General features: G+C 42.6%; 1 protein-coding gene across 1 annotated transcript in view; it reads left to right on the top strand.

The window, feature by feature from the left end:
* Positions 1-23,672, top strand: part of LOC122813819 (nuclear factor 7, brain-like) — a 44,427-nt gene extending 20,755 nt beyond the window's left edge. The window contains exons 2-3 of the mRNA XM_044086346.1: positions 22,745-22,840; positions 22,916-23,672. Of these exons, the coding sequence (XP_043942281.1) occupies positions 22,745-22,840; positions 22,916-23,266 (447 nt within the window). The 3' untranslated portion in view covers positions 23,267-23,672. The remainder of the gene's footprint in view (positions 1-22,744; positions 22,841-22,915) is intronic.
* The last annotated feature ends 203 nt before the right edge of the window (positions 23,673-23,875 follow it).

Below are 23,875 nucleotides of genomic sequence, written 5' to 3'. Positions count from 1 at the left end.
GTTTGTTGTGTGTTGCATGCTATCCAAGTTTGCTGTGGAGCCAATTGAAACCATGCTCTTTTCACTTGTAAGCATATTTGTATGTTTTTCTCTCACCTTATGGATTTGACAAATCTGTATTGCTTTTCTCAATGTTACATTACTGTCCCGAAGTAAAATCTTTCCCACAGCAGCACTATTGATATCACATACAAGCCTGTCCTTCATCAGCTCATCTTTTAGATCTGTTTCTCAAGTCTGTTATATACTCTGCAAATGCCTCTCGTTTCTGATATCTTGTGTAAAACAAATGCCTCTCTAATGTAATATTCATCCGTGGGTTACACACTTCCTCTAAACGTACACTTCAAACACTCAGGGTCTTCCCTTGATTTAGCTTGTACAACAATGTGGCGGTCTGCACCTTCTTCTTCATATACTGCTGTTGCATACACAAATGAACGCTCTCTTTCTATGGCCACACACCCTGCTAGGTTCAGCAAAATGAATGCCCTGGTGTATGCATCTTTATCTGCATAAGGTGCTTGTATGAAAATATCGTACTGTTGCTCAAATATTCTCCAGTTCTCTGATCAAACACAAGTGGTCTGCCATTTTAACACGTACCAGCGAAGGTTTTTGCAAATAAGCATGAATATGCTCACACATATACATATGCATAAGTTTCTGGCATAAACAGTACTTGTCCAATTTCTTCATTCTATGAATTTATACTATCATTAGGCTTATTGGAATTATGCAAATTAACAAACTCGTAGTACTTTCGAATAATTGGACTTTGCTTAATAAACTTCCCAGGCATTTCGATACTTTCGGAATATTATCGGTAACGGCAGAATTGCTGAAGTCCTATACCATCACTTGCTAAAGTCATCACTTTAAGAAATATTCGAGAACTTGACAATGGGACTGAGTAACTCACGAGCACTGTAATACTCTTGTAATGTCTTTTGAAGAAAACATTTCTTATTCGTGTAAGAAGCATATGAAGCAACTGTACACTTTACACTGTGATCTACATAATAGGTTCACAGAGTGCGATTGGAATTGGATCTGAGTTTATACACCCCACTAATACCTAGATTAGTGGACAAGTGATGGACAAGTGCTGCTTTAGCTAAGTTTTCAGCATGTTAGCTTTTTGATCAGTCTCAATTAATTTAATTGAATTCGGGATTGCTAGTTGAATTCAAGTTGTTGGTAGCTGAGAAAATCGTTTAACCCCTTCCTCAGACATCTGTATAAGTGAGACTGCAGTTGCTCTGCTCATGCCCATTATACCTTAACTGACCACTGTGTGCCCTTTGCTTGCTAATGAGTCCCACAGAAGGACTCTGTATCGTGTTTGCCCAGCAAATCACCACTGCAAGGCTAGCCCACTGAAGGAGCAAAACTGGACTACTTGGTAGGTGCACAAGTGTTGTCAGTTATGGAATACTTGGCCACCAAAGTCCGCAGCATGTGGTAGAGGAGTTCCACTGGTACTTACTGTGTGTTGTGCAACCATTTGGTGGCCACGTCATCTATGATGACTGGCTGAGGAAACTCCAAGCTGCTGCTTTCAGATTCACACTGATAACTCCTGAAGGGAGCACCGCTGTGATATTTTCAGTGACTTGAGATGGCTCCTGCTTTCCCTGCAGCACAGAAGAAATTTTGAAAATTAGATACTTATTCACAGATTGTTACAGTTTAAAAGTTTATTACATTTTCAGATTTGTTTCACACTTAGGAAATGCCTCTGATGCAAACATTTTGAAGTTTTAGAACAGGGCTCCTGTTGTCTGCTTCATTAAGCTTAGAATTAGTGAAATTGTCTAATCTCCACTAAGTCTGTAAACATGGAATTCTGTCCCACAGTGTTTGTAATAAAGGCACAAATGCCACTTGGTGAGCTGTAGCCAACAGTGTAAGAGCTATGCTTGTCCATAATCCCATGATTTAATTTACTGCTCTCTGATTTTGAGAGAAAACTGCTAGAGAGAATTATCCTTGCTTGATTCGACTTGATACTGTTTAGATTCTTCCCACAGATTGCTGCATTGTGTTTCTCTATTAGTGGGCAGGATGCGGATGAATTGTGTTGTATGCAGTGTGTGCCTTCTGATTTTACTGTTCTTTAATATATTCACCCTTGGAAGTATTTAGTTAATGGGGATGTTAATCTGCTGTACTGGCAATTCTGTGGCCATTTATGGTTGAAAATGGTCAATATTAAATCGATTGAATTGGCACTTTGTTTTGCATATCTTTATTTGTCTTTTGGAGATGGGATGTAGACACTATATCATATGGGGGCAGCTGTGCGCCAATGAGGGAGAAGTTTTGAACTAAATGTATCTACTAATGTGTTTGTGCTGTATCCTCTTGGTTTGAGTGGGTGATATTGTTGTATATCAACTCAGTGCAATGCTGGGCATTATTTCTAAAGTTCTTAGCATGGTTGAAGAAAGACTTATGAACTTTGTAATGTTGATTATTTTCAGTCAATGTTTAACATTTTTGGATTTGATTTTTATTTCTGAGTACTTCATTTAATTTATTGAGTGCAGTTTTAGAATGTGAGGTTTGCAGTTTGCTCCCAAGGGTGAGAAGTTTTTGTTCTTCTGTTATATAATTTGTTTATACCAGGCTCCACCACAAGGGTTTGCTCCTAAATTTGTTGTTGAATTAGTGACAGTTCAGAAATATCTCAATGGAGACATTCATAGAAACATAGCTGTCTGCAAATACAGCATTGTGATTGCTAAGTCCTTATGCGAAGGGCAGCTTGTGAACCTTATCAGATAATCGTCTAGTTACAAGTTTGCTGCAGAGCAATCCCTAAAGATAGTGTTTGTAGACATGTTGGATAGAGTCCTAATGGTGAAGACCACTAAGTGGTGGTCAGACCTAATCAATAATGAGATAATTATAAGTGTAGAGTATAATTGTGCAGCGTTTGTGATGACCAAGTTGAGCAAATTTGACCCCGCCCCCCACCTTCGGAGGAGAGTGTTCTATTTGTCAAGTGAGCTGGCATTGAAATGTCGGAAGTGTTGGTATCTATTCATTTGCAGTAATATAGAGCTTCCAATTTATAGATGGGCCGCTGAGGTCTCCAAGAATAATAAGTATTTGGTTCTGTGGTAAGGGACTTAAGCTGGAGTGCCTTGTGGGTAGTTAGTGTCATAAAAGGGGTCTGTAGTTAGCCAAGATATGGTAGAGGTTCTAAGTAGTTACCAGGAGATGGAGGAGTTCGTGATAGTTACCTTTTTGTATACACAAAGGAGCGGGTTGGCATAATGTTTAAGCACTTTACCTCCCTTGCAAGGTACAGGATTTGATTCTGAGCTCTGGTTATTGACTGGGCTTGTAATAGTTTACAGACTGATAGCCTAGTATTTACCTTTGATCCTATGTATAAGGAAGCATCATTACCCTTAATGGATACACCCTCAGTGGCGCATATGAATGAGTAGTGGGCATCAAGTCCAGGTAGGGAGGGTGTGTTTACAATACATTGGAACTATGTTTCAGTGATGACATGAACTTCAACATTTTATAGAGAGGATTTATTTAATTAATTTATTTATTTGCATTTATGTGTGTGAAAGTCCGATTGCACGTGGAACACTTTCACTGGAGGCCCTGGGAGAAAAGCTCCACAGTTGCAGTAACACATGGAACAGACATAAAAACGGAAAGAATCATAAACCAAGTATATAAATCTGTGGCATTGATGGTAACAAGTATATTTCTATTGTATTTAGTTAATGAGCAAAAATAATACAGAAATATAGAAGGGGACTTCAGGACATGAAGTGAAACCAGTGTCTAAAAATGCTATTTATGTCCTAAGAGTGAGTGTTAAGTGAGAATAGTTATTCCAGTACAGTTAGAGTTTGTGAATGTATGAGTAGTTGTTACTGGATAGAATTATTTACAAAAGTTTTTTGATTATTTACGGTTTTATAGACGCAGGAGACTGTCTTGATTGTTCCAACGGCGCTTGCCTGTCACAAGGATAGATGATGAGGGTAGAGGTGGGAAGTAATTATTTTGGTAATAACCATCTGAAATTTTGGAACTGCTAGATTGAGTCCCAAAACATGGAGACTGACTGAAAAAGCAGACTTGCATATGGTAAGTGTGAGGTGGCCGTGTCCTGGGATTTTCCATTTTCTCCGAGGTATGGTGATCTCTGTGTTAGTGTATACAAGCTCAGGGGGTGCAGGGGAGGTTTGCCCCTTGCAAAAAAAGAACTTTAAATAAGAGAGTGATATAGACATGTCTGCACTCTCATTTGGAGTGTCAAGCTTTCAGTAGAGAGCCTGTCCTGGTGTATTACAAGAACACAGCCATGAGTTCATTGGTATAAGTTTGACTGGGACATTTGGTTGGCTTATAGATTGGATCTTGTGCCTTAAGTAGCTGAGTGCATCTGAGTTGTTGAGGTAGTTCCAGCTTTGAGTTTTTGGAAGGCTGTGCAATGAATGATGAGACCTATGTGGGTTGTTGGATTTAAATTGATAACATTGCTGTAGTGTAGTAGATGCATCAGAGTGCAGATAGTGACTGCAGGTGACGCATAAATTAGTGGTGAACATGCTGGAATACAGATTAGTGGGTATGGATAAGGCATAAAAAAGTGGTGAAAGTAAGTACACAGAGGCTGTAGTTTTTCTGCTGTTTTTAATGAGAGTTTTATTTACACCGTATAGAGTTCTAAGTTTGTGTTACACTTTTTTACTACTTTCTCTACACATGCAGCAAATTGTAGGTTATCATTAATAGTGACCCCTAATAGTTTTGGTGTGAGTAACTCATTGAATTGACTTGTTTTGGGAAGTAATGGCTAGATTAATTTAGTATCATTGTGCGATGGGGGAAGGAGTAATTTGGTCTTTTAGGGATTTGGCAGGAGTGGAGAATTATTAAGCCAGGATTCGAAGGAGGGAAAATTATTCTTGTGTTTTTGTTTGCAATGAGCTAAGATTTTCTGCTGTAGAGTTGAATGTAATGTTACCTGTGTATTGTACCAGCATAGCCTGATTAGAGGGTTTCTTCAGGTCTTTTTTGAAAATGCTGAATAGTAAAGGTACTGCGATTGAACCCTGGGGAACCCTACTGTAAGTGGGAGAAAGGAGGATAGTTGAACTTGCACATGAGAGTTTGGTGTCTGAAGCATAGCTACTGAACCATTGTAGGGCTGAGTTTGAGGCCTAAGTTTCAGTTTTTGAAGGAGTAGGCTATGTGACACAGTACTGAATGCTTTCGAGGGACCTAAAAATAGAGTGGAAACATGTTTCCCATTGATTCTATTGAAGCTGACAGTATTTAAGGAGTCCCAAAGTGCTGTTGCAGTACCGTGATTGGGTCTGAAGCGGTATGGTATAGGGCAGATAATCTTGTTTGAGATACTGGAGCAATTGGATACATTGGACACATTTTCCAGGGATTTGTGAGACTAGTAGAAGGATGACAATTGAGTGATAGGCAATTCTTCAGAGTTACCTCTTTATGTAGAGGTAGAATGAAGGATCTTTTCTAGATGGCAAGAATTCACTGTTCCTGGATTGACATGTTGGGAAGAATAAAAATTATGCAGGCTATAGCTTCTGCAGAAAGTTTAAGTTACTCTGCTGGTAGGTTATCTGCCAGCAGAGATGTGGGTTGTAAGTTTTGGAGCACATTGTTTTAAAAACATAAATGGGTTGTTGTTTTGTCTTTTCTGCTTTTCCCGTTTAGGGGTCGCCACAGCGAAATTCCGGTCCGCTAATGATTTGGCAGTAGATTTGTATGGTGCTGAGTTGCCAGCCCGACGCCCAACCTTCAGCGAAGGCACACTCATTCACGCATGTCTTTCGGAGGCCACTCGACCATGGGGAGGACATGCAGACTCCACACAGAAGGCACTCCAGCCGAGAATTGAACAGGAGAACCTCTTGCTGTGAGGCAACAACGCTACCGGAGTACAACCGTGGCTTTAAGGGTAGATAACGTATTTTCTAGGAAAAGTACCGTGCGTTTTTATTAGGACCTACATTGGTACAAGTCTTTCTATAAAATTCTGTTTTCCTGAAACTCAAGAACTGCCCGGTGTTTTCCAAGTCTAGTGTATGCAGGCTGAAATAAACATCAGTTGGATTGACACAATTAATGATAGATTTGTGTAAAAAAAAAAATGGATTTTTGAGTGTATCATGAGTAATATTTGTGATGTACTGCAGGCTAAGCTTATGGTGGTATAACAGTTAAAGGTGTTTGGGTAGGAGTTACCTCCAATCTTCTTGGATGTAAACATATAAGTAACACGAGATATAGTTATAATTTCTAAGGAAATTAATATGACCTTTGCCTTCTCAGAGAAATGTTGGAGTTTTATATTAGCCAGTTTAAGAAGAACAGGGAACTTTCTAATCTATGAAGTCAGATAAAATGTGTCAAGTCATCAGAATAAGCTCTTTGGGACAGATTTATAACTGTCTATACTAACAATTCACTAGTATTAAATAGTGACATCTTGTTAGGATCAGTCAGGTAAGCATAACACAGATCTGGTTAACCACTAATAAAGATGATGTTAAACTACCACTCTGCTGTATAATGTTTAACTTGTGGTTATTATAGTTACAAGGCTAGTCCCCAATGAAATATTCCTTGAAGCCTGTATTTTCTTTTTGTACGTGTGCTTGCCTGCCATTCGGTCTACTGTGTTACCGTTTAAGAACACAAAAGTGAGTCAATAAATGATAAACTCTACATGGATTTCCAGGATTTAAGGAACTGTACAAAAAAAACAGCTTCAGGATGAAATGGAGTATATCTATTGAATAATTTGTTAAACATGAGCTTTCAAAGCTTTTGCTAATGCTTTATCAAGTGTATAAAAACAGAGTGCTCCATCCCAGTGTCTTATATAAACTATATAACTGTCACATGATCAAATTCGTTACTCATTAAAAACATACTTTATTCTCATACATATAACATACACTAAAACACTTAAAACTGAATAATGTTAATAAAAGTAATATTATATTCACCCGAAGTTTCTTTGTTTTTAACAGTGGTTTTATGCATACTATTCCAGTTACACCTGGCTCCTTATCCACTCAAAACGGATTGGGTTTGCTGTTTAGGGAAGGTTATGGTAGATAAGTAAATAGATAACTTCTCTTAAATTAAGAACTCTAAGTTATCCTTAGTGTGTGGTAGAGATGAGGTATGCTCTTAGCTGCTGGATTTGTGGTGTAGGTTGCTGGATGGAAGGTGGATTCTTATGTAGCTTTTAATCTGATGTTAATCTTCTTTACATTCATCACTGATGGGGTTTGGTTCCGAGCCCTCAGAACTGAGTCGGCCTATTACCAAACTCGCGCCAGCCAAAAAAAACTCTTGAGCCAAGTCTCTACCCAGAATGCCCTTCTCTCCGTTACCTCAGATCTCGTTTGCCGCGTAGCCATAAAGCTGCATTTCAGCCGAGCTGTCAGCTAAGTTAAACCTTTTTGATATTTGTGCAAAAAGTTTTGGAAGCTATTAGTATTTTTAGTGTAATTTCTTCTGTCTAACCTTGTTCGTTTCTCTCTACCTGTTGTTACCGTTGGTAAACTTTCAAGTACCATTGATGGTACGGCCTTTCTTCCCTACCCTTGTGGTATTTCTTCAATACCATAGTTGGTATTGTTTCTCCTGTTTAACCTGTTAGCGTTAACCTTTATTCAGGCATTTCCCTTTTCTTCTCTACATACCAGTGTGTTATATTTGTGATTTTTTTTTTAATTAGTTGATTTCATTATAGCTGGATTATACAGTTGACCTGTGGTGTTTTTCTACCAAGATGTCTGATAAGGGTACTTCAGGTTTTAAGCATTGTACTTCTTGTAAGGGCAAGTTACCTAACAGTGATTCTCATGATGACTGTGTATACTGTTTGGGAGTGGCCCACCTTTCAGTGCAGCCTCCACATGACATATGTCAGAGTTTCAGCCAACGCACCCTTAAGTGCAAAAATAAACTTGTTCTGAAAAGGTTACTCAAGTCACACTTCAGAGACAATTTCTGCAATGGAGGTCTCAACCCCTCCTCCAAAGGACAAAAAGAGATCCCACTGTGTTCCTTCTTCACCAGTGGGTGATCAGAGCAAGCCTGGATAATCAAAGGTCCTCAAGTTATCGTCTGATCATAAATCTGCCTCTTGGGCTCCGACCATCTCAAAATCTTTGATACCGATGCCTGTTTTGGCACCGGTCCTGCCTCTGGCACCGATCATAGACCTTACTACGCCTATTTTGACTTGGGCACCTGTAGCCACTTCGGCTCAGGGCACACCTTCGACTATACCATTAGTTTCCATTTTGGAACCGACAGTTTTGGCTGCGAGTGACACTTTGGCACTGAGCGTTGTACAGACCTCACTGGATTTGACCCCTTTACTTCTGATCTTAAAACTAAAGACTTCGGTGCTGGCAGACCTTGCACCACGGACACACAACTCCTCCGTAGATCGTTTTTGGGCCAAGCGTATAGCCCATTCCGTGAACATCCTGTCTCTCTCTGTCTGTCTCTGTCTCTCTCTCGTCTGGAGGATCCACCAGAAGCCATATGGAACAAGACGCTGTGCATCTTGTAGACCAGCTGTTGTTAGTCAGGGGGATTCCCTCACTTTCTAAGACCCATCCACCTGCAGGATTTGGGTTGCCTTATCCATGGACTCATCTTATACTCCTCCTTCAACCATGTCGGTGCTGGACCATGTCTGTTCCGAAGCCTTCTGCTCCAGCATCCTTCTTGGAACACATCACCTCAGTGCCTACGATGCATCTCATTCCAGCTCCGAGGTTGTCCCTTTTGCTCTTCGGTTCCCGTTGAACCGGTCCTTCCCCAGTCTGGGGAATGGGGGATGGGCACATCAGCCGGCGGTACAGAGCCTCCTCTCTCCTCTGTTCCATCCTCTGCGCTGGTGGCTGCATCCACTCCAATCCTGCTTGAGGTTGTATCCATGGGGGTAGGTTAGATGGAGTGGGGTGTGACCCTGGTCCTGATGTTGTTTTTCTCAGTTCCGGGCTCCCATCCCTCTTCGGGCGGGCCCGCCTGCCTTCCGTGTAATGGATTGGGCTCTTGCTTCTGGCAGCACTCCTTTGATGTCGGAACTCAGTTTTCACCCCCTGAGCTACAGCTGTCACCACCCCCCCCCCCGGGACACTGGGCGGAGAAATTGCAGGACATCCCTGTTCAGGGTGCCCACTCTTCAAGAGTCCACCTCAGAGAACCCCACTGAGGAGCCCCCTCAAAAGAAGACGTGCAAGAGAAAGCACATGGACTTGCCCGAGGAGTCCTTAATGGAAGACACGGATTATGGTGATGGTGAAGGGTCCCCACGGTCACCTCCTGATGATGTCTCATTTAGAGACAGCCTGGATATGTTAAAGCAGAGAGGTGACTGGAAGCCCTCCAACCCTGCATCTGAGGAGTCCATGTTCCCGCAGACTTTTCGCGCCCGCCTTTTACCACTTGGGTGACCCCAACTGCCGACAAGCTCGTCTTGCAGCGCGTTTGGAAGAACCCTGAGTCCATTGAGGCGATCCCTCAGACAAGACAAAATTCTTTCCCTTCCCGAGGAGAACCCGCATTGGTCCAAAGGGTTACCAGACAAAATTCTTTCCCTTCCCGAGGAGAACCCGCATTGGTCCAAAGGGTTACCAGACAAAATTCTTTCCCTTCCTGAGGAGAACCCACATTGGTCCAAAGGGTTACAAGTTGATGCTATGGTGGTGGCGGCGGCCACAAAAAAAGGACCACCCACCCAACAGGGAGTGTCTGGTGGTGGACAGACTTGGGAAGCATGTTTTTGCATCGGGGACCTTTTCTTATAAGGCCCCTGAATCATTTGGCACATTTTATGAGGCTCCAGAGGGACTTTATCTCCGAACTCTCTGGGACTCTCGCAGGACAGTTGTCTGGTGAGGCCTGGGACAAAATGGCCTCTCGGCTCGCAACCCTGGAATCAATATCCAACTCGTCCAGGAGGTTGCGGTCACACGCGACCGAAGGTGAGGCTAGAGCAGCGGGTTTGGGCATTATAAGGAGTCGTGCTTGGATGCACATTTCTGACCTCGTGGGTCCCTTCAGGTCTTTCTTTCTGAATGCTCCCATCGAAGCTTTGTCCCTTTTTGGCTCCAAAGTGAAGGACACGCTAGCCAGGTGCGAGCAAGATGGAAAAACATCATCTGCCTTAGGCCTACGGTTTTCCATCCCTCAACGTACCTTCTCCAGGAATCAGAGGAGTGGGAAAATGTGGCATAAGAAATCTGTGTCATTTCCATGCTGCACATGGTGATGATACTCCCAGAGGCAGAGGGGGTAAAATTCCCCCCCATAGAGGCAGAGGGGCCCTCATAACCAAGGTTCCAGGAACTCTTTCTCTGGACAGCCTTATGGGCAGCCCGATTGCTTACCCCTAGAAGCAGTTGGGGGTCGTTTCTCTCTGCACCAAGCTGCCTGGGAATCTGTCACCACTGATCATTAGGTGCAGAACAGGTTACACCATTCCCCTTTCTTGTCAGCCAAAATTTTCAAGAGAACTTCCCGACGTTCCAACCAGTCAAAGGGAAGAAGCAGCTTCAGAGATTATAAAGCTTTCTCAGAGTCATCCAACCAGTCCCACCAGACCAGTGCGGATCTGGATTTTACTCTAGATTCTTTTTGGTGCCAAAAAAGACAGGGGACTGGAGACCCATTTTGGATCTCAGCAGTTTACAAGTTGTCACCCAAAACAAATTCTGGATGGTCACTGTTCAGTCCATCCTTCTCTTTTTAAGAGAAGGTGATTGGATGTGCTCTGTAGATCTCCAGGATGTGTATTACCACATCAAGATGGACAAATGTTCCAGGAGTCTGCTTCGCTTCTGGCTAGGAGCCATTCATTACCAATCCTGTGCCCTGCCGTTCGGTCTCTCTCTACAGCCCTAGAGTGTTCATGAAATGTATAGGAGTGGTAACTGCTCACTTGAGACTAAAAGGATTCCGGGCGTTTCCATATCGACGACTGGCTCCTTACTGCCCCCCCCCCAACCGAGAATCTTCTGGTAACAGCACTGCACTATTCTCTCTGTCTCTCTGTCTCTCTGTCTCTCTGTCTCTCTGTCTCTCTGTCTCTCTGTCTCTCTGTCTGTGGCAAAATTGTTGGGAATAACAATACACTGGGAGAAATCAAACCTTTATCCCTACACAAGAAATAGAGTTCATTAGAGCAGTGTTCAATACTCCAGTCCTGTCTGGTATCACTCCTAATTCACAGACTCCATCGATTTGAGGCTTCAACTCTGGGTGATACTATCTGAAACAGTCTCTGCAAGGGAAGTTCTTCAGGCCCTAGGTTCTATGGCTTTGTCAATTCCAGTAGTGCCTCTAACAAAGCTACATATGTGGATTCTGCAATGGCTCCTTCTGTGTCAGTGGTACCCAGATTATCACCCCCTCGATTACCAAATTTGAATAACTCTTGCAAACACCTGCTTTGGTGGATGAGGCCAGACGAGTCCCCCATTTCAACCCATTCAGCCCACAGCCATTGTGACCACGGATGCTTCTCTGATCAGGTTGGGGGGCCATTTCCGGGGAAAGACTGTCCAAGGAACATGATTCACCTCAGAGACCCACCTGCCTATCAGTGTTCTGGAACTGAGAGCCGTGCTTTTAGTGTTGCAGGCCTTCCATTCGGCTCTCCCTTCTGGGACAATTGCAATTCAATCAAACAGTATGTCAGTGGGCTGGTACATCAACAAGCAAGGAGGAGCAAAGTCCTACCCCCTATGTTGAGAAGCCATGAGAATTTGGCAGTGGGCGATAGCTTCCAACTGCTTTCTGATAGCAACACATATCCCGGGGAGCTCCAACATGATTGTGGACAAACTGAGCAGATGCATCCTCATGCCCCACGAGTGGTCCCTCAACCCTGAGGTGGTGTCTGTAATCTTCATCCACTGGGGCCAGCCTTGCTGTGATCTTTTCGCTTCCCCATAAAACACCAAGTGCAGCAGCTATTTCGCCCTACTTCCCCCAGAAGGGGAGTCACCGAGGGACGCTCTGATCCACGATTGTCCCACGGGACTTCTTTACACTTATCACCCCATCCCTCTGATCCCACAATTTCTAAAGAAAGCTGTTCAGTTGAGATGCAAGGTGATCCTCATAGCCCCATTCTGGCCTCTACAAGTTTGATTCCCCTTCCTTCGGCCTCACCTAGTATACCTGCCGTGGATTCTGGACCCTCTATCAGATCCGATTACTCACTCCCAAGGGTTGACTCACCCAAATCTCTCCAGTCTCAGGCTGACCGCTTGGTTTCTCCAGTTCCATTAGTCGCCAGGCAAGCTAGTCTCTCCTCGCCTGTTCGAGACATCATTCTGGCTTCTCACAAGCCACCCATGAGAAGAGTATATCAGGATAAATGGAAAAGGCTCTCCATCTGGTCCAAGGATAACATGCTAGAACCATATTTGGCTCCAGTTACTGCAGTGCTTCAATACTTGGCTAAGTTTTTTGATGATGGATCCTCTGCCTCTATGGTACGAATGCATTTAGTGGCAATTTCCAATTTTCACAATGGTATAGATGGCACCCCTCTTATCTCTTTATGCCTTTGCAAGGCTTTTCTCAAGGGGACCTCTCATCTTAGGCCTCCTGTTGGCCCGTGGAACCATGGAACCTCACTCTAGTCCTTCAGTCTTTCACTCAAAAACCCTTTGAACCTGCTAAGTGTGACCTAAAGTTTTTGTCCTGGAAATCTTTGTTCCTGGTAGCCATTACCTCTGCCAGAGTCTTGGATCTGCAGACATTGTGTATCAAGAGGCCCTATCTGGCCTTTCATAAAGGCAGAGTATCACTTCGAATGAATCCATCCTTTTTTCCCAAAGTTGTTTCTGAATTCTCCATTAACCAGATAATTGATCTGCAAGTGTTTTTTCTGAATTTTGCCAATAGAGGAGAGTATTGCCTTTACTCCTTAGACGTACATAGACAATTGAGATTTTACCTAGACGAGACCAAACCTAAACTTAAATCTGAACAGCTTTTCATTTCTTTTTGTGGACCCAAAATGGGAGAGGCTGTTTCCAAGGTTACATTAACAAGATGGCTAAGGGACTGCATATGTTTCATCTATTCCCTCCATAATGAACCCATGCTAAAAGTTAAAGCTCACTCCCCTAGATCGATGGCAACTTCTATAGCATTCCATTCCAGGGCTTCCATGGATGACATTTGAGCAGCAGCTACTTGTACTAAGCCTCATACCTTTATCAGTCATTACATATTGGACCTGGTCCCCAGAGGGAGAGCTGCCTTTGGCTCAATGGTACTCTGGTATGTTCTTCCATAAGGGCCACCCATGGACCTCAAGGTAGCTTGGGTTGCTGTCCCATCAGTGATTAATGAAAAGATTAACAACATCAGATGAAGTAGTTATGTCTTACCATAACGTTCCATCTGTGTTGTTATCTTCTTTCATTCATCACTTCCCACCATCCTTCCCCCTCCAAAGGCTCCTGGGGGATGCTTTGGGTCTACGTGGTGCCCTAGGGTACTTACGCAGAAGTGGCCTCGGCTTTACTTCCTTTTCTTAGCAAATGAGATCTGAGGTAACCGGGAGAAGGGCATTCTGTGTAGAGACTTGGCTCGAGAGTTTCTTTGGCTGGTGCGAGCTTGGTAATAGGCCAGCTCTTTTCCGAAGGCTCGTAACCGAACCCCATCAGTGATGAATGAAAGAAGATGCACAATACAGATGGAACGTTCTGGTAAGATGCAACTTCTTTTTTTAGTTAATGTGATAATGGGAAATCTCTCTGAAAATAAGGAACTACAGGATGCTATACTTGTGTGACTTTATCTGTTTGCTCTAAATTTTTTAGTAACAGAGGTGGTTGTCCTAAAAACCTGTTTTCAGAGACCGGTATTTGGAATTAGGCTTTGCTTCAGGGTATTTTTCAGGGAGGATGTACGTATGCCTTTATACTTGCCATAGCAGCCTTGGAGATGACATCTAGAGAATCAAGTGAGCACTTTAGTGTTTGCAAATCTATTTGTTGGTATATGTTGACATCTGTTGGAGCTTACTTTTTTCTTCAGAGTCTTTCAGTTTTTGCAAATTATCCTGATTTTTGTCTTCAAACTGAATTTTGGCAGTTGATCATATGTGCCAAGTAATTTTGTAGCTTTAATTACCAAGGTTCTTGTAGCTTAAACCTTTTTACTGAATCCACCCGACAGCTTTGTCTACTTATCAAAGAGTAAGATTACAGTAGGTTAAGTTGTAATGGCTGTTGAAATAGATGGCAAAATTAGGTTAGCAGGAACAGTCTTTGTGCTATGAAACACATTTCATCTATCTTTAGCATATTTAAATCTGTAGAAGTGTAAGCTGGAAACTAAGTGGATGTCCGTTATGCTTGGGAAATCCTTAAAAGTTTAAACACACTGTTGAAATCTTAAACATGGATTGTGCCAGTTTTAGTAATTGTGTATAATATCTTTAAGCTGAACACATTTTTGTAGTGAGCCAGTTGAGTAATTCTCCCATGTCATTAATTTAGTTTAAAGGCAAAATTTTAGGGTGGAGAGCCATGTAGTTGAGAGGAAATATCTTCCTTTTCGGAATAAATTTGAAGTGTATATGCCTGGGATTTCTACAGTTTGTTTCCCACCCTCCCTGCCTGTTGGTATAGTGTTTTTATAGCTGGTGGCTTTGCAGTTGCCCGTCCCTAGTGTAAATTTGATCTGGGTCCCTCCTCCCAGTCTAGTGTCATTACCTCATTCTACTCAATACAGGGAGAACATTTGAGAAGGCCAATCAGCTTAGTTTCTAATACTCCTTTCTCTCTTTCCACTTAATTTTTTTTATCTGCTTTTACTGTACTTGTGTTTCTTCCTACTTTATTTTGCTTTTGCGTCATCTTAAACATTCTCAATTGCATTTATTACTGCTTGGTGTAACTCATTCTAAGCCTTTTAAGTTTAAACACTTGGGCTTCAGACCAGTTGTTTTACATTAGGAAGGTTTGTGGACTGCACTGTGGTGGCAGGACAGGTAGCTTACATCCTTCTAAGTTGGGAACTGCTGATTGAGGGCTCAGTGTCTGTTATTCTAAAAGTGTATTAATTCTGGTTTAAGCACTTGGGCTTCAGGCCCAGTTATTTTACATTAAGAGGGTTCGTGTTCTGCACTCTTGTGGGAGGAGAGGCTGGACTCTGCCCTTCTGAGCTGGGAATTTCTGATTAAAGGCTTATAGTGCCTGCATATTTGAACTGCTTCTTACTGAAATTGGTACACCTTGTTTGCTGTAGCATAGACTAGATCCAGGCCTGCTGAATCTTGCTCTGTTTGTATAACTTGAGCACTAATCCAGGCATTCTTTAAAGTATTCAGTTGTATTTATTACTGCTTGGTAGTAACTTGATTAAAGTGTAGCTATCATTCTAAGTCTTTTGGATTAAGCACTTGGGCTTCAGACCAGTTGTTTTACATTAGGAAGGTTTGTGGCCTGCACTGTGGTGGCAGGGCAGGTAGCTTACATCCTTGGGAACTGCTGATTGAGGGCTCAGTGTCTGTTATTCTAAAAGTGTATTAGTTCTGGTTTAAGCACTTGGGCTTCGGGCCATTTCTAAGCTCTCTCAACTCGGTACTGGTGTAACCAGTCAGGAGGAGAAGGAAACCACACTCACTACAATTCCAGTCTCACATAGATCTACCACGACAGCAAACCAAACACGTAAACACACAAAAACATCTGCCTAAGTGGCAGAGACCTCCAAAGCAGACACCCAAGCAACCGCTACCCCAAAACAAAACACGTGCAACATCATAGCTCACAAAGCCAGTGTGCCGAACAGTCACAGCCCTTAAGGCTAAACAAGACACCTGATACACTTGTAATAGGTGACTCTATCGTCAGGTACACTGACGTCCCGCTCACCAGGCTGAACAAGGAGAAGGTCACGGTGAGCTGCCTGTCGGGCGCTAGGATCCGCCACATAACACAAGCACTCCGATCACTCCAAGGCAAGTACAAATATGACTCAGTCATTGTCCATCCTGGTGTGAATGACCTGAGACGTACCTCCCTGGACTACATGCAAAGAGACATAGAGGAGCTCTCTGAGCATGTAGCCCAGGCCGGTATGACCCTGACCTTGAGTAGCATCTTACCCTCACCAAGAATGATGCCACAATATGAAGACAAGATGATCAATTTCAACAATTGGCTTAAGTACTGGTGTCATTCAAAGGGGATCCAATGCCTGTCAGCCTGGGATGACATGCTTGACAAGCCACGATGCTTCACTAGGGACGGCTTGCACCTGTCACCCCTGTGCTTTCGGGTATTGGCAAAGGCTCTTGCTACCTCCATAGTGCCTTTTTTTAGGCAAGGCTCAAAAGACAAACCCACATCCATAGGTATCACAAGGGATAGAAAACTACTCAACGCCAGAAGTCTAAACCTCAAGATGCATGCACTTGAAACTCTCCTCAGCATGGAGAACATTGATATCTGTGCAGTAACAGAAACCTGGTTCAAGGCTCCTGAGAGCACCCCAGCACTACCAGGTTATACCTCATACCATGCTTTTCGGCCCCAAAACTTGGACCGAACCACAAAAGGAGGGGGAGTATCAATATTAGTCAAAGATACCCACACCTCCAGGTTGGTGGCACAGCACGAAGCATCAGAGACTATCCATGTGCAACTAACAGTGGGTAAAACTGCCATCCAGTTTATAGCCTGCTACAGACCACCCTCCCAAACCCAGGAACCCCACTCGGCCTTCCTGATAATACTGGAAAATATGAAGGTCTCTCCAAACACCATTATATTGGGCGACTTCAACTACCCAAACATAGACTGGGAGCATTACTCTAGCTCCAACACCCTAGCCCAAAGGTTACTAGAATTTATAAACTCAAATGCTATGGAATAACTTGTTACCACTCCCACAAGAGGGGAAAACATACTGGACCTGATCATCACCAACATGGGGGACACTATGCTCCAGACCAGAAGTGTATCCCTCACTGGTAAGATCAGACCATAAACTAATCTCACTGGATATTCACATCCCGACCCCACCCCCTGCCCAGAAAACCACAGTGAAAAACTTCTCTAAAGCAAATTTCACACTCCTCAAAACCGAGGTGGAATCCTTTCAAAGCCCCTGGGCCTGTGGAAAATACAGCCCAGACTGCAGAATCCTTTATAAACGCATTCTGTGAACACCTTCAGGAATGCATGGATCATGCAATCCCAAATAAAACCAAGACCCAATCCTCCAAAGGCAGATGTTCTGTCTGGTGGACGCCAGCCATAAACAAACTATACAATAGAAGGAGGAAGCTACTACATGATAGAGCAAAATCCCAAAAAGGGAAGGCATCTCTTATCAGTATTAGCAAAAAACTACGGGCACTCATAAAATCGTCTAAGGCCAGCTTCGAGAGAAAAATTGCACAGGACAGCTTCGAGAGAAAAATTGCACAGGACACTAAGGATAATCACAAGGCTTTCTTTAGTTATGTTAGGAACCTGGGTGGGAATTCCCAGATATGCTCAGAATTCGTCCAAAATGACAAAAAATACACCGAACCCACAGACATTGCCAACTTCCTAGCTGACCGGTTCAGTGCAAACCCCCCCCCCCCCCCACCAAAAGGGCAAATATCTATCCCAGCAGAGTGCTGCCCCCCTGACATCTCAGATGCTCAGGTAAGAGCCGCCCTCTCCAAAGCAAAAAACGCAGCATCAATGGGACCAGACGGTGTCCCGGGCTGCGTCCTACATGAACTCCAAGAAGAGCTAAACCCAAACATAAAACTTTACTTTACAGCCTTTACTACAGGATATGTACCCAAAGAGTGGCGTACAGCAACAGTGGTCCCTCTCCACAAAGGTGGTGCCTCAACGGATCCTGGAATCTATCGCCCCATAAGCCTGACTAGCTTGGTCTGCAAAGCTATGGAAAGGATCATCATGGACCTTCTAAATAAAAATATTGGGGACCTACAGACACTGGATCCTACCCAGTTTGGCTTTAAGGGCAGATCCTGTCTCTTAAACCATCGGTCACCAAGGACATTGACGAGGGGAAGGTGGTCCACACAGCCTACCTGGACCTCGCAAAAGCCTTTGATACAGTACCTCACTCGGGCATTATAGATGAGCTCACCAGCTTAAATATAAACCCCTGTTACTAGATGGGTTGCAAACTGGCTCAAGGACAGAACCCACATGGTTAGAATTGCTGGAGCCATGTCAGACTCCAAACCAGTTACAAGTGGAGTCCCACAAGGCTCAGTCCTGGGACCTCTCTTGTTCGGTATATATTTCTCTGAGGTACAGGCTAACATGGAAGGACTGTGGCTGCCCAAGTTCGCAGATGACTGCAAACTGGGCGCCATAATCGACTCTCCAGCCGACACGAGCATCCTCCAAAAGGGCCTCATAGAAACAGACAACTGGTGCCAGAGCCATGGCCTCAAGCTAAACACCAAAAAGTGTATAGCCATCCCCTTTGGCAAAAACAAAGTGCCCACAAATTACCACATAGGTGGTAATCCATTAAGTACAGAAGAAGTCATTAGGGACCTGGGGACCCAAGTTGATAGCAATCTCTTATTTGACAACCACGTGGCCAAAGTGGTTAGAAAAACATTTTATATAGCCCACCTAATCATGAAGGGATTCACAACTAGATCAGGGGAGGTCATCGTGTCTCTTTACTCATCCCTCATCAGGCCCATAATTGAGTACAATGCCCCTTTTGGGATGTACCTTACCAGACACCTGCAGTAACTGGAAAGACCCCAAAAGTACCTCACCAAGAGGATCAAAGGGCTCAAACAGATGCCATATGCTGCCCGGTTAAAGAAACTCAAGCTCTACTCAGTGGCATACCGCCTGCTCAGAGGCGATCTGTGCCTGACGTATAAAGCCATGTCCAACCCGGAATTAATGGACATGCTGCACCTCAGAAAATCCAAATCCCATCGAGCTACGCGCTCGAGAGACTTGAACCTCAGCACTGAAATAAATAGGACCTGCTGGAGGGACAGATTCATAACCCAGAGTCTCCCTTCACTCTGGAATAAAATCCCAGTCCAGGTTAGGCAGAGTCCCACATTGACTGTCTTCAAGAGGAATCTTGATGAGTGGATGGGAGATCGTAGGTTTACCCCGGCTATCACTTCTGTGTCACTGTTAGACAGAGGCACAGTATACTAACCTCGAAAAAGGGCGTAGCAAAATTAATTTAAAATGGGTGGCGAAAGCCAAACGCACGCTGGCTAGGCTTATAAATGCCCTAGGGCAGATAGCCACCTATGAGATGGTCTCTTTTTTTTTTTTTTTTTTTTTCTTTGTTTGTTTTCTGTATTTGTAGGTGAACCTTCATGTGTACTAATGTAGGTCCACACTCGACAATGCTCAAAACAATTTAGGATAGTTCTTCACTGGTGATTAACATCAATTTTTGTTGTTTGGGTACACCAGAAAGAAAAAGGTCTTGTGTATTTATTTTTAATTGAAGTTACTGTAAAAAGTTTAGGAGAGCTGGTTTATGGTTCATTGGTGGTTGTAAGTTATTTAATTGTTGTGGTGATGGGTTCTTCCACTATAACATCTTTTGGGTCTGCTTCCTTTTTACCTGTGAGATTGTGTGTTTTGAGAAGTAAATAGGCACTGACAAAGATTCCTCTTTTAGTGTGTTATTTTCGAGTGCTAGTAATGAAGGCTGTGTGGATACCTTTTTGAGTCACTTCAAGTTTCTGGGTTTGGGAACTGCCTTTAATGGACATTCCTGCCTCTGAAGCACTTGTAGATGGTCATTCACTACTACAATTCAGGGAAATGGAGTCTTTGTATGTCTGTCCATCTGCATTCCTTTTATTATAATGTGCTTTGTTTTTTTCCATTTTTGCCTTGATTTTTAGACTTAAGAGAAATATTTTTTTCTACATTTAGAATTTTTAGATGTTTCTGCACCATGTAAAAGTTCAAGGACTGCAGATACCTTAATTTTGTGTCCTGTTTGAACTTGGCACAATTTTCATAATTGTCATTTTAATAGTGGAGCCTGGTTCTGCGTGGCCTCAGTAAAGCCTATCTGTGTACAAACTGTTGCTATTAATCTTGATTTAACAGTTTCTGTGACTTTGCTTGAAGAAAAGCTTCCCTACCCTTCCTCAGGAGTAAAGTGAAAAGGTTCAAACATATGTATACTTGTATGATCTGCAGTTCCATGATAACTGTCTTCCACAAGGAATTGCTGCCAGAATTGTGTTAGTACACTCAGTGACTCAACTTTTTTGGGGCTTTTTATCTTTTTCTGTATTTGTATGGCCATGGAGTTAGTATATGCTAATGGGGTAAGGGGGTCGAAGGCCCTTATGTATGTACAGGTAGGGTTGAACCCCTGTAAAATTGCTTTCATTTGTGTTTTTGTGTTTTTAATCTAGCGAAGCTTCAACCAGTTTGTTTTGTTCAGTTAAAGTTCTGGCTGGCATAATCTCATTAAGATGTAGCGGAACCTTGAAGAAAATACAAACAATAATAGCCACTGTAGTGTGAGGTATTCTGTAGGATGCATTTCTTTGATGTGAATGGGAACTTCTGAAACCTGGAAATAGAAGAACTGATGAACAAAGTGAGGTATGTATGAGGGAGGTTCACATCTGTATCTTAGCCAGGGTGTGCATGAGGGAGGTTCACATCTGTATCTTAGCCAGGGTGTGCATGAGGGAGGTTCACATCTGTATCTTGGCTAGGGTGTGTGTGCAGGAGGGAGGTTCACGTTTGTATCTTAGCTAGGGTATGCAGGAGGGAGGTTCACGTCTGTATCTTAGCTAGGGTATGCACGAGGGAGGTTCACATCTGTATCTTAGCCAGGGTGCGCATGAGGGAGGTTCACATCTGTATCTTAGCCAGGGTGTGCATGAGGGAGGTTCACATCTGTATCTTGGCTAGGGTGTGTGTGCATGAGGGAGGTTCACGTTTGTATCTTAGCTAGGGTATGCAGGAGGGAGGTTCACGTCTGTATCTTAGCTAGGGTATGCACGAGGGAGGGTCATGTCTGTATCTTAGCTAGGGTATGCACGAGGGAGGGTCGCTTCTGTATCTTAGCTAGGGTATGCACAAGGGAGGGTCGCATCTCTATCTTAGCTAGGGTATGCATGAGAGAGGGTCGCATCTGTATCTTAGCTTAGGGTATGCACGAGGGAGGGTCGCGTCTCTATCTTAGCTAGGGTATGCAAGAGGGAGGGTCGCGTCTGTATCTTAGCTAGGGTATGCACGAGGGAGGGTCGCATCTGTATCTTAGGGTATGCACGAGGGAGGGTCGCGTCTCTATCTTAGCTAGGGTATGCACGAGGGAGGGTCGCATCTGTATTTTAGCTAGAGTATGCACGAGGGCGGCTTGCATCTGTATCTTGGCTAGGTTATGCACGAGGGCGGGTCGCATCTGTATCTTAGGGTATGAACGAGGGAGGGTCCCGTCTGTATTTTAGCTAGGGTATGCAGGAGGGAGGGTCCAGTCTGTATTTTAGCTAGGGTATGCAGGAGGGAGGGTCGCGTCTGTATCTTAGCTAGGGTATGCAGGAGGGAGGGTCGCGTCTGTATCTTAGCTAGGGTATGCACGAGGGAGGTTCACGTCTGTATCTTAGCTAGGGTGTGCACAAGGGAGGTTCACGTCTGTATCTTATGAATGGGCTGGGTACAGCTCTCACCCATGAGGTACAAATGGGCCAGTCCATTTCTGAGTGCTGATGGTCAGTGGGTTGCAAAAAAATATGCAATTAAAAAGAAATGAGAGCATAATGAAGTCACTTGTATAATAGTGTCTACTCAAAAATACATATTTTTTTGTCCATTAAAAAGATGTAATATATTGTACTGTTTCTTTAAATGCTTAGTGACTTTTGTTCTAACAGTGTACACAGATATACTTATCATGTGATCTGGTGAAATTCATGACTTTAGAGTTGAAAGAGTAAAGTCTTTGAGTTAACAGCACATTACTTTGTCATTCTTTTGCATGGCTTATCACTTGTGTATGTATGTGTGTATATGTGTGTGTGTGTGTGTGTGTGTGTGTGTATATATATATATATATATATATATATATATATATATATATATATATATATATATATATATATATAAAAAACACATTTTAACAAAGTTCAGAGAAGTCAATTTTGATTGGCAAGTCCTTTTGAAAAATCAAGTTTGTTTGAACAGATGCAGGAGACGGTGCTTTCTGTACTCTTAGATTTATGTAACCAACTCTAAGATTGCAGCGTTTTGGGATTGATGATGGTACCATGTCAGGATTGATGATGGTACCATGTCGCCGTGGTAGCGGGTTGCAGTTGCAACCTAACAGGCCTGTTGTGAGTAAACAGACACGGTACCCTGAGTGAAAAACAGTAACACAGCGGTCTACTGTTGTGTTGCTGAATTCTGCTCTCAAGTTTACACCATTTCCAGCTCACTAACAAAATTAGTCACTAGTCAATAAGACTGACTTCACTTTTCACTTTTCTTTGTTCACCAAACTACAATCTAATGAACAAAGTTTGAATTGGCTATAGGACTGTTTTTTTTTTTTTTTTTAATTTTAAGACTTGCCTGGCTGTCCTACTTTTATAATTTATAAGTTTTGCTATCCTGAACTGTAAGTGCAGATTTCATTAAATTTTATTATCAACATTTTCTAGGGAAAGTTAGAAGAAGCTTCTGTGTCTTTGAAGTCAAAATTAGAAAAACTTACAAATCTACAGACCATGCAAGTACAGAAGGTGCAGGGAGTCCAAGTAAGTACATTTAGACAAAAATTCCTTTAATTGTGTCTGTTTCCATTATTTTAATTAGGTTTTTCTTTTTTTCAGTACAAGTCCGAAAGACTGCAGCAATGCATTGAAGCAGACTTTGCTGACTTGCGCAGTTTACTTCAGACCATTGAAGGCCAACTGATTGAACAGGTTAAAAATGAAGAGAGAGACATATTAAGGGAGATGGATGAAAACTTAAGGCACATTACAGAGAATATCGCCAGCATCAAGAAGCAAATGTTAGATATCGAAGCACACCTAAAACAAGAAGATCCTTTAACTTTTCTACAGGCAAGATTCCTTTGCAAATTCTTGGCTTTTATAAAATCGTCTTTTGAGTCCAGAAATGTAACTGTTTCACAGGCCAGACATGCTTCCTGTCACCTATTAGCAAGGCACCTTATTTGACTTGAAATTCTAAATTATGTGATTGCGGAATGGTTAGTCAAAGATTCATTTAGTACACTTGCTTTACTGAAAAAAGGTCTATAGTATTGTTTTTAATTGTGTTATAGCCACATTGCTAACGTTTGACTGTAACGTAATTAATTGTGTTCTTTCTTACTGCGTGGCTTTGCAGGTATAAAGTTAGTATGTATAACATCTGGGGGTGTGGGTGCAAGATCTGTTACGCAAGAGTACTTTAAAAAAAGATGCGATTTTTGAAAAAAAATTTTTAGTGTAAATTGAGTGATGATCATAAATGTATTGTTTACACTTCAGTCATTACTGCAGATTATTTATTTATTTAGTTATTTATTTTTTTTGTTTCCATTTATCTTTAGGATGATCACAAATGTAAATACATTGTTAATATTGGCGGTAAATGTTTTTTTTTTCATTGTCAATGAAATTGCATGATGTTTTGTGCAGTTTTATTGGTGATGAGCCACACATTAAAGTATTCCAATTTGCTTCACACATTTCACATTATTGATGCAAAGTAAGAATAATGAGCAAGCAACAAGTAACTAGTCATTCCCCTCCACGGACAGCCCTAGCAATAATAGCTACTTT

Source organism: Protopterus annectens, chromosome 10.part0 (genome assembly GCF_019279795.1).
Source record: "Protopterus annectens isolate FY-2018-M chromosome 10.part0, PAN1.0, whole genome shotgun sequence".
NCBI classification, from domain to species: Eukaryota; Metazoa; Chordata; order Ceratodontiformes; family Protopteridae; genus Protopterus; species Protopterus annectens.
The sequence above is the reverse complement of the archived record's forward strand: the minus strand, read 5'-3'. Positions and strand labels throughout refer to the sequence as shown.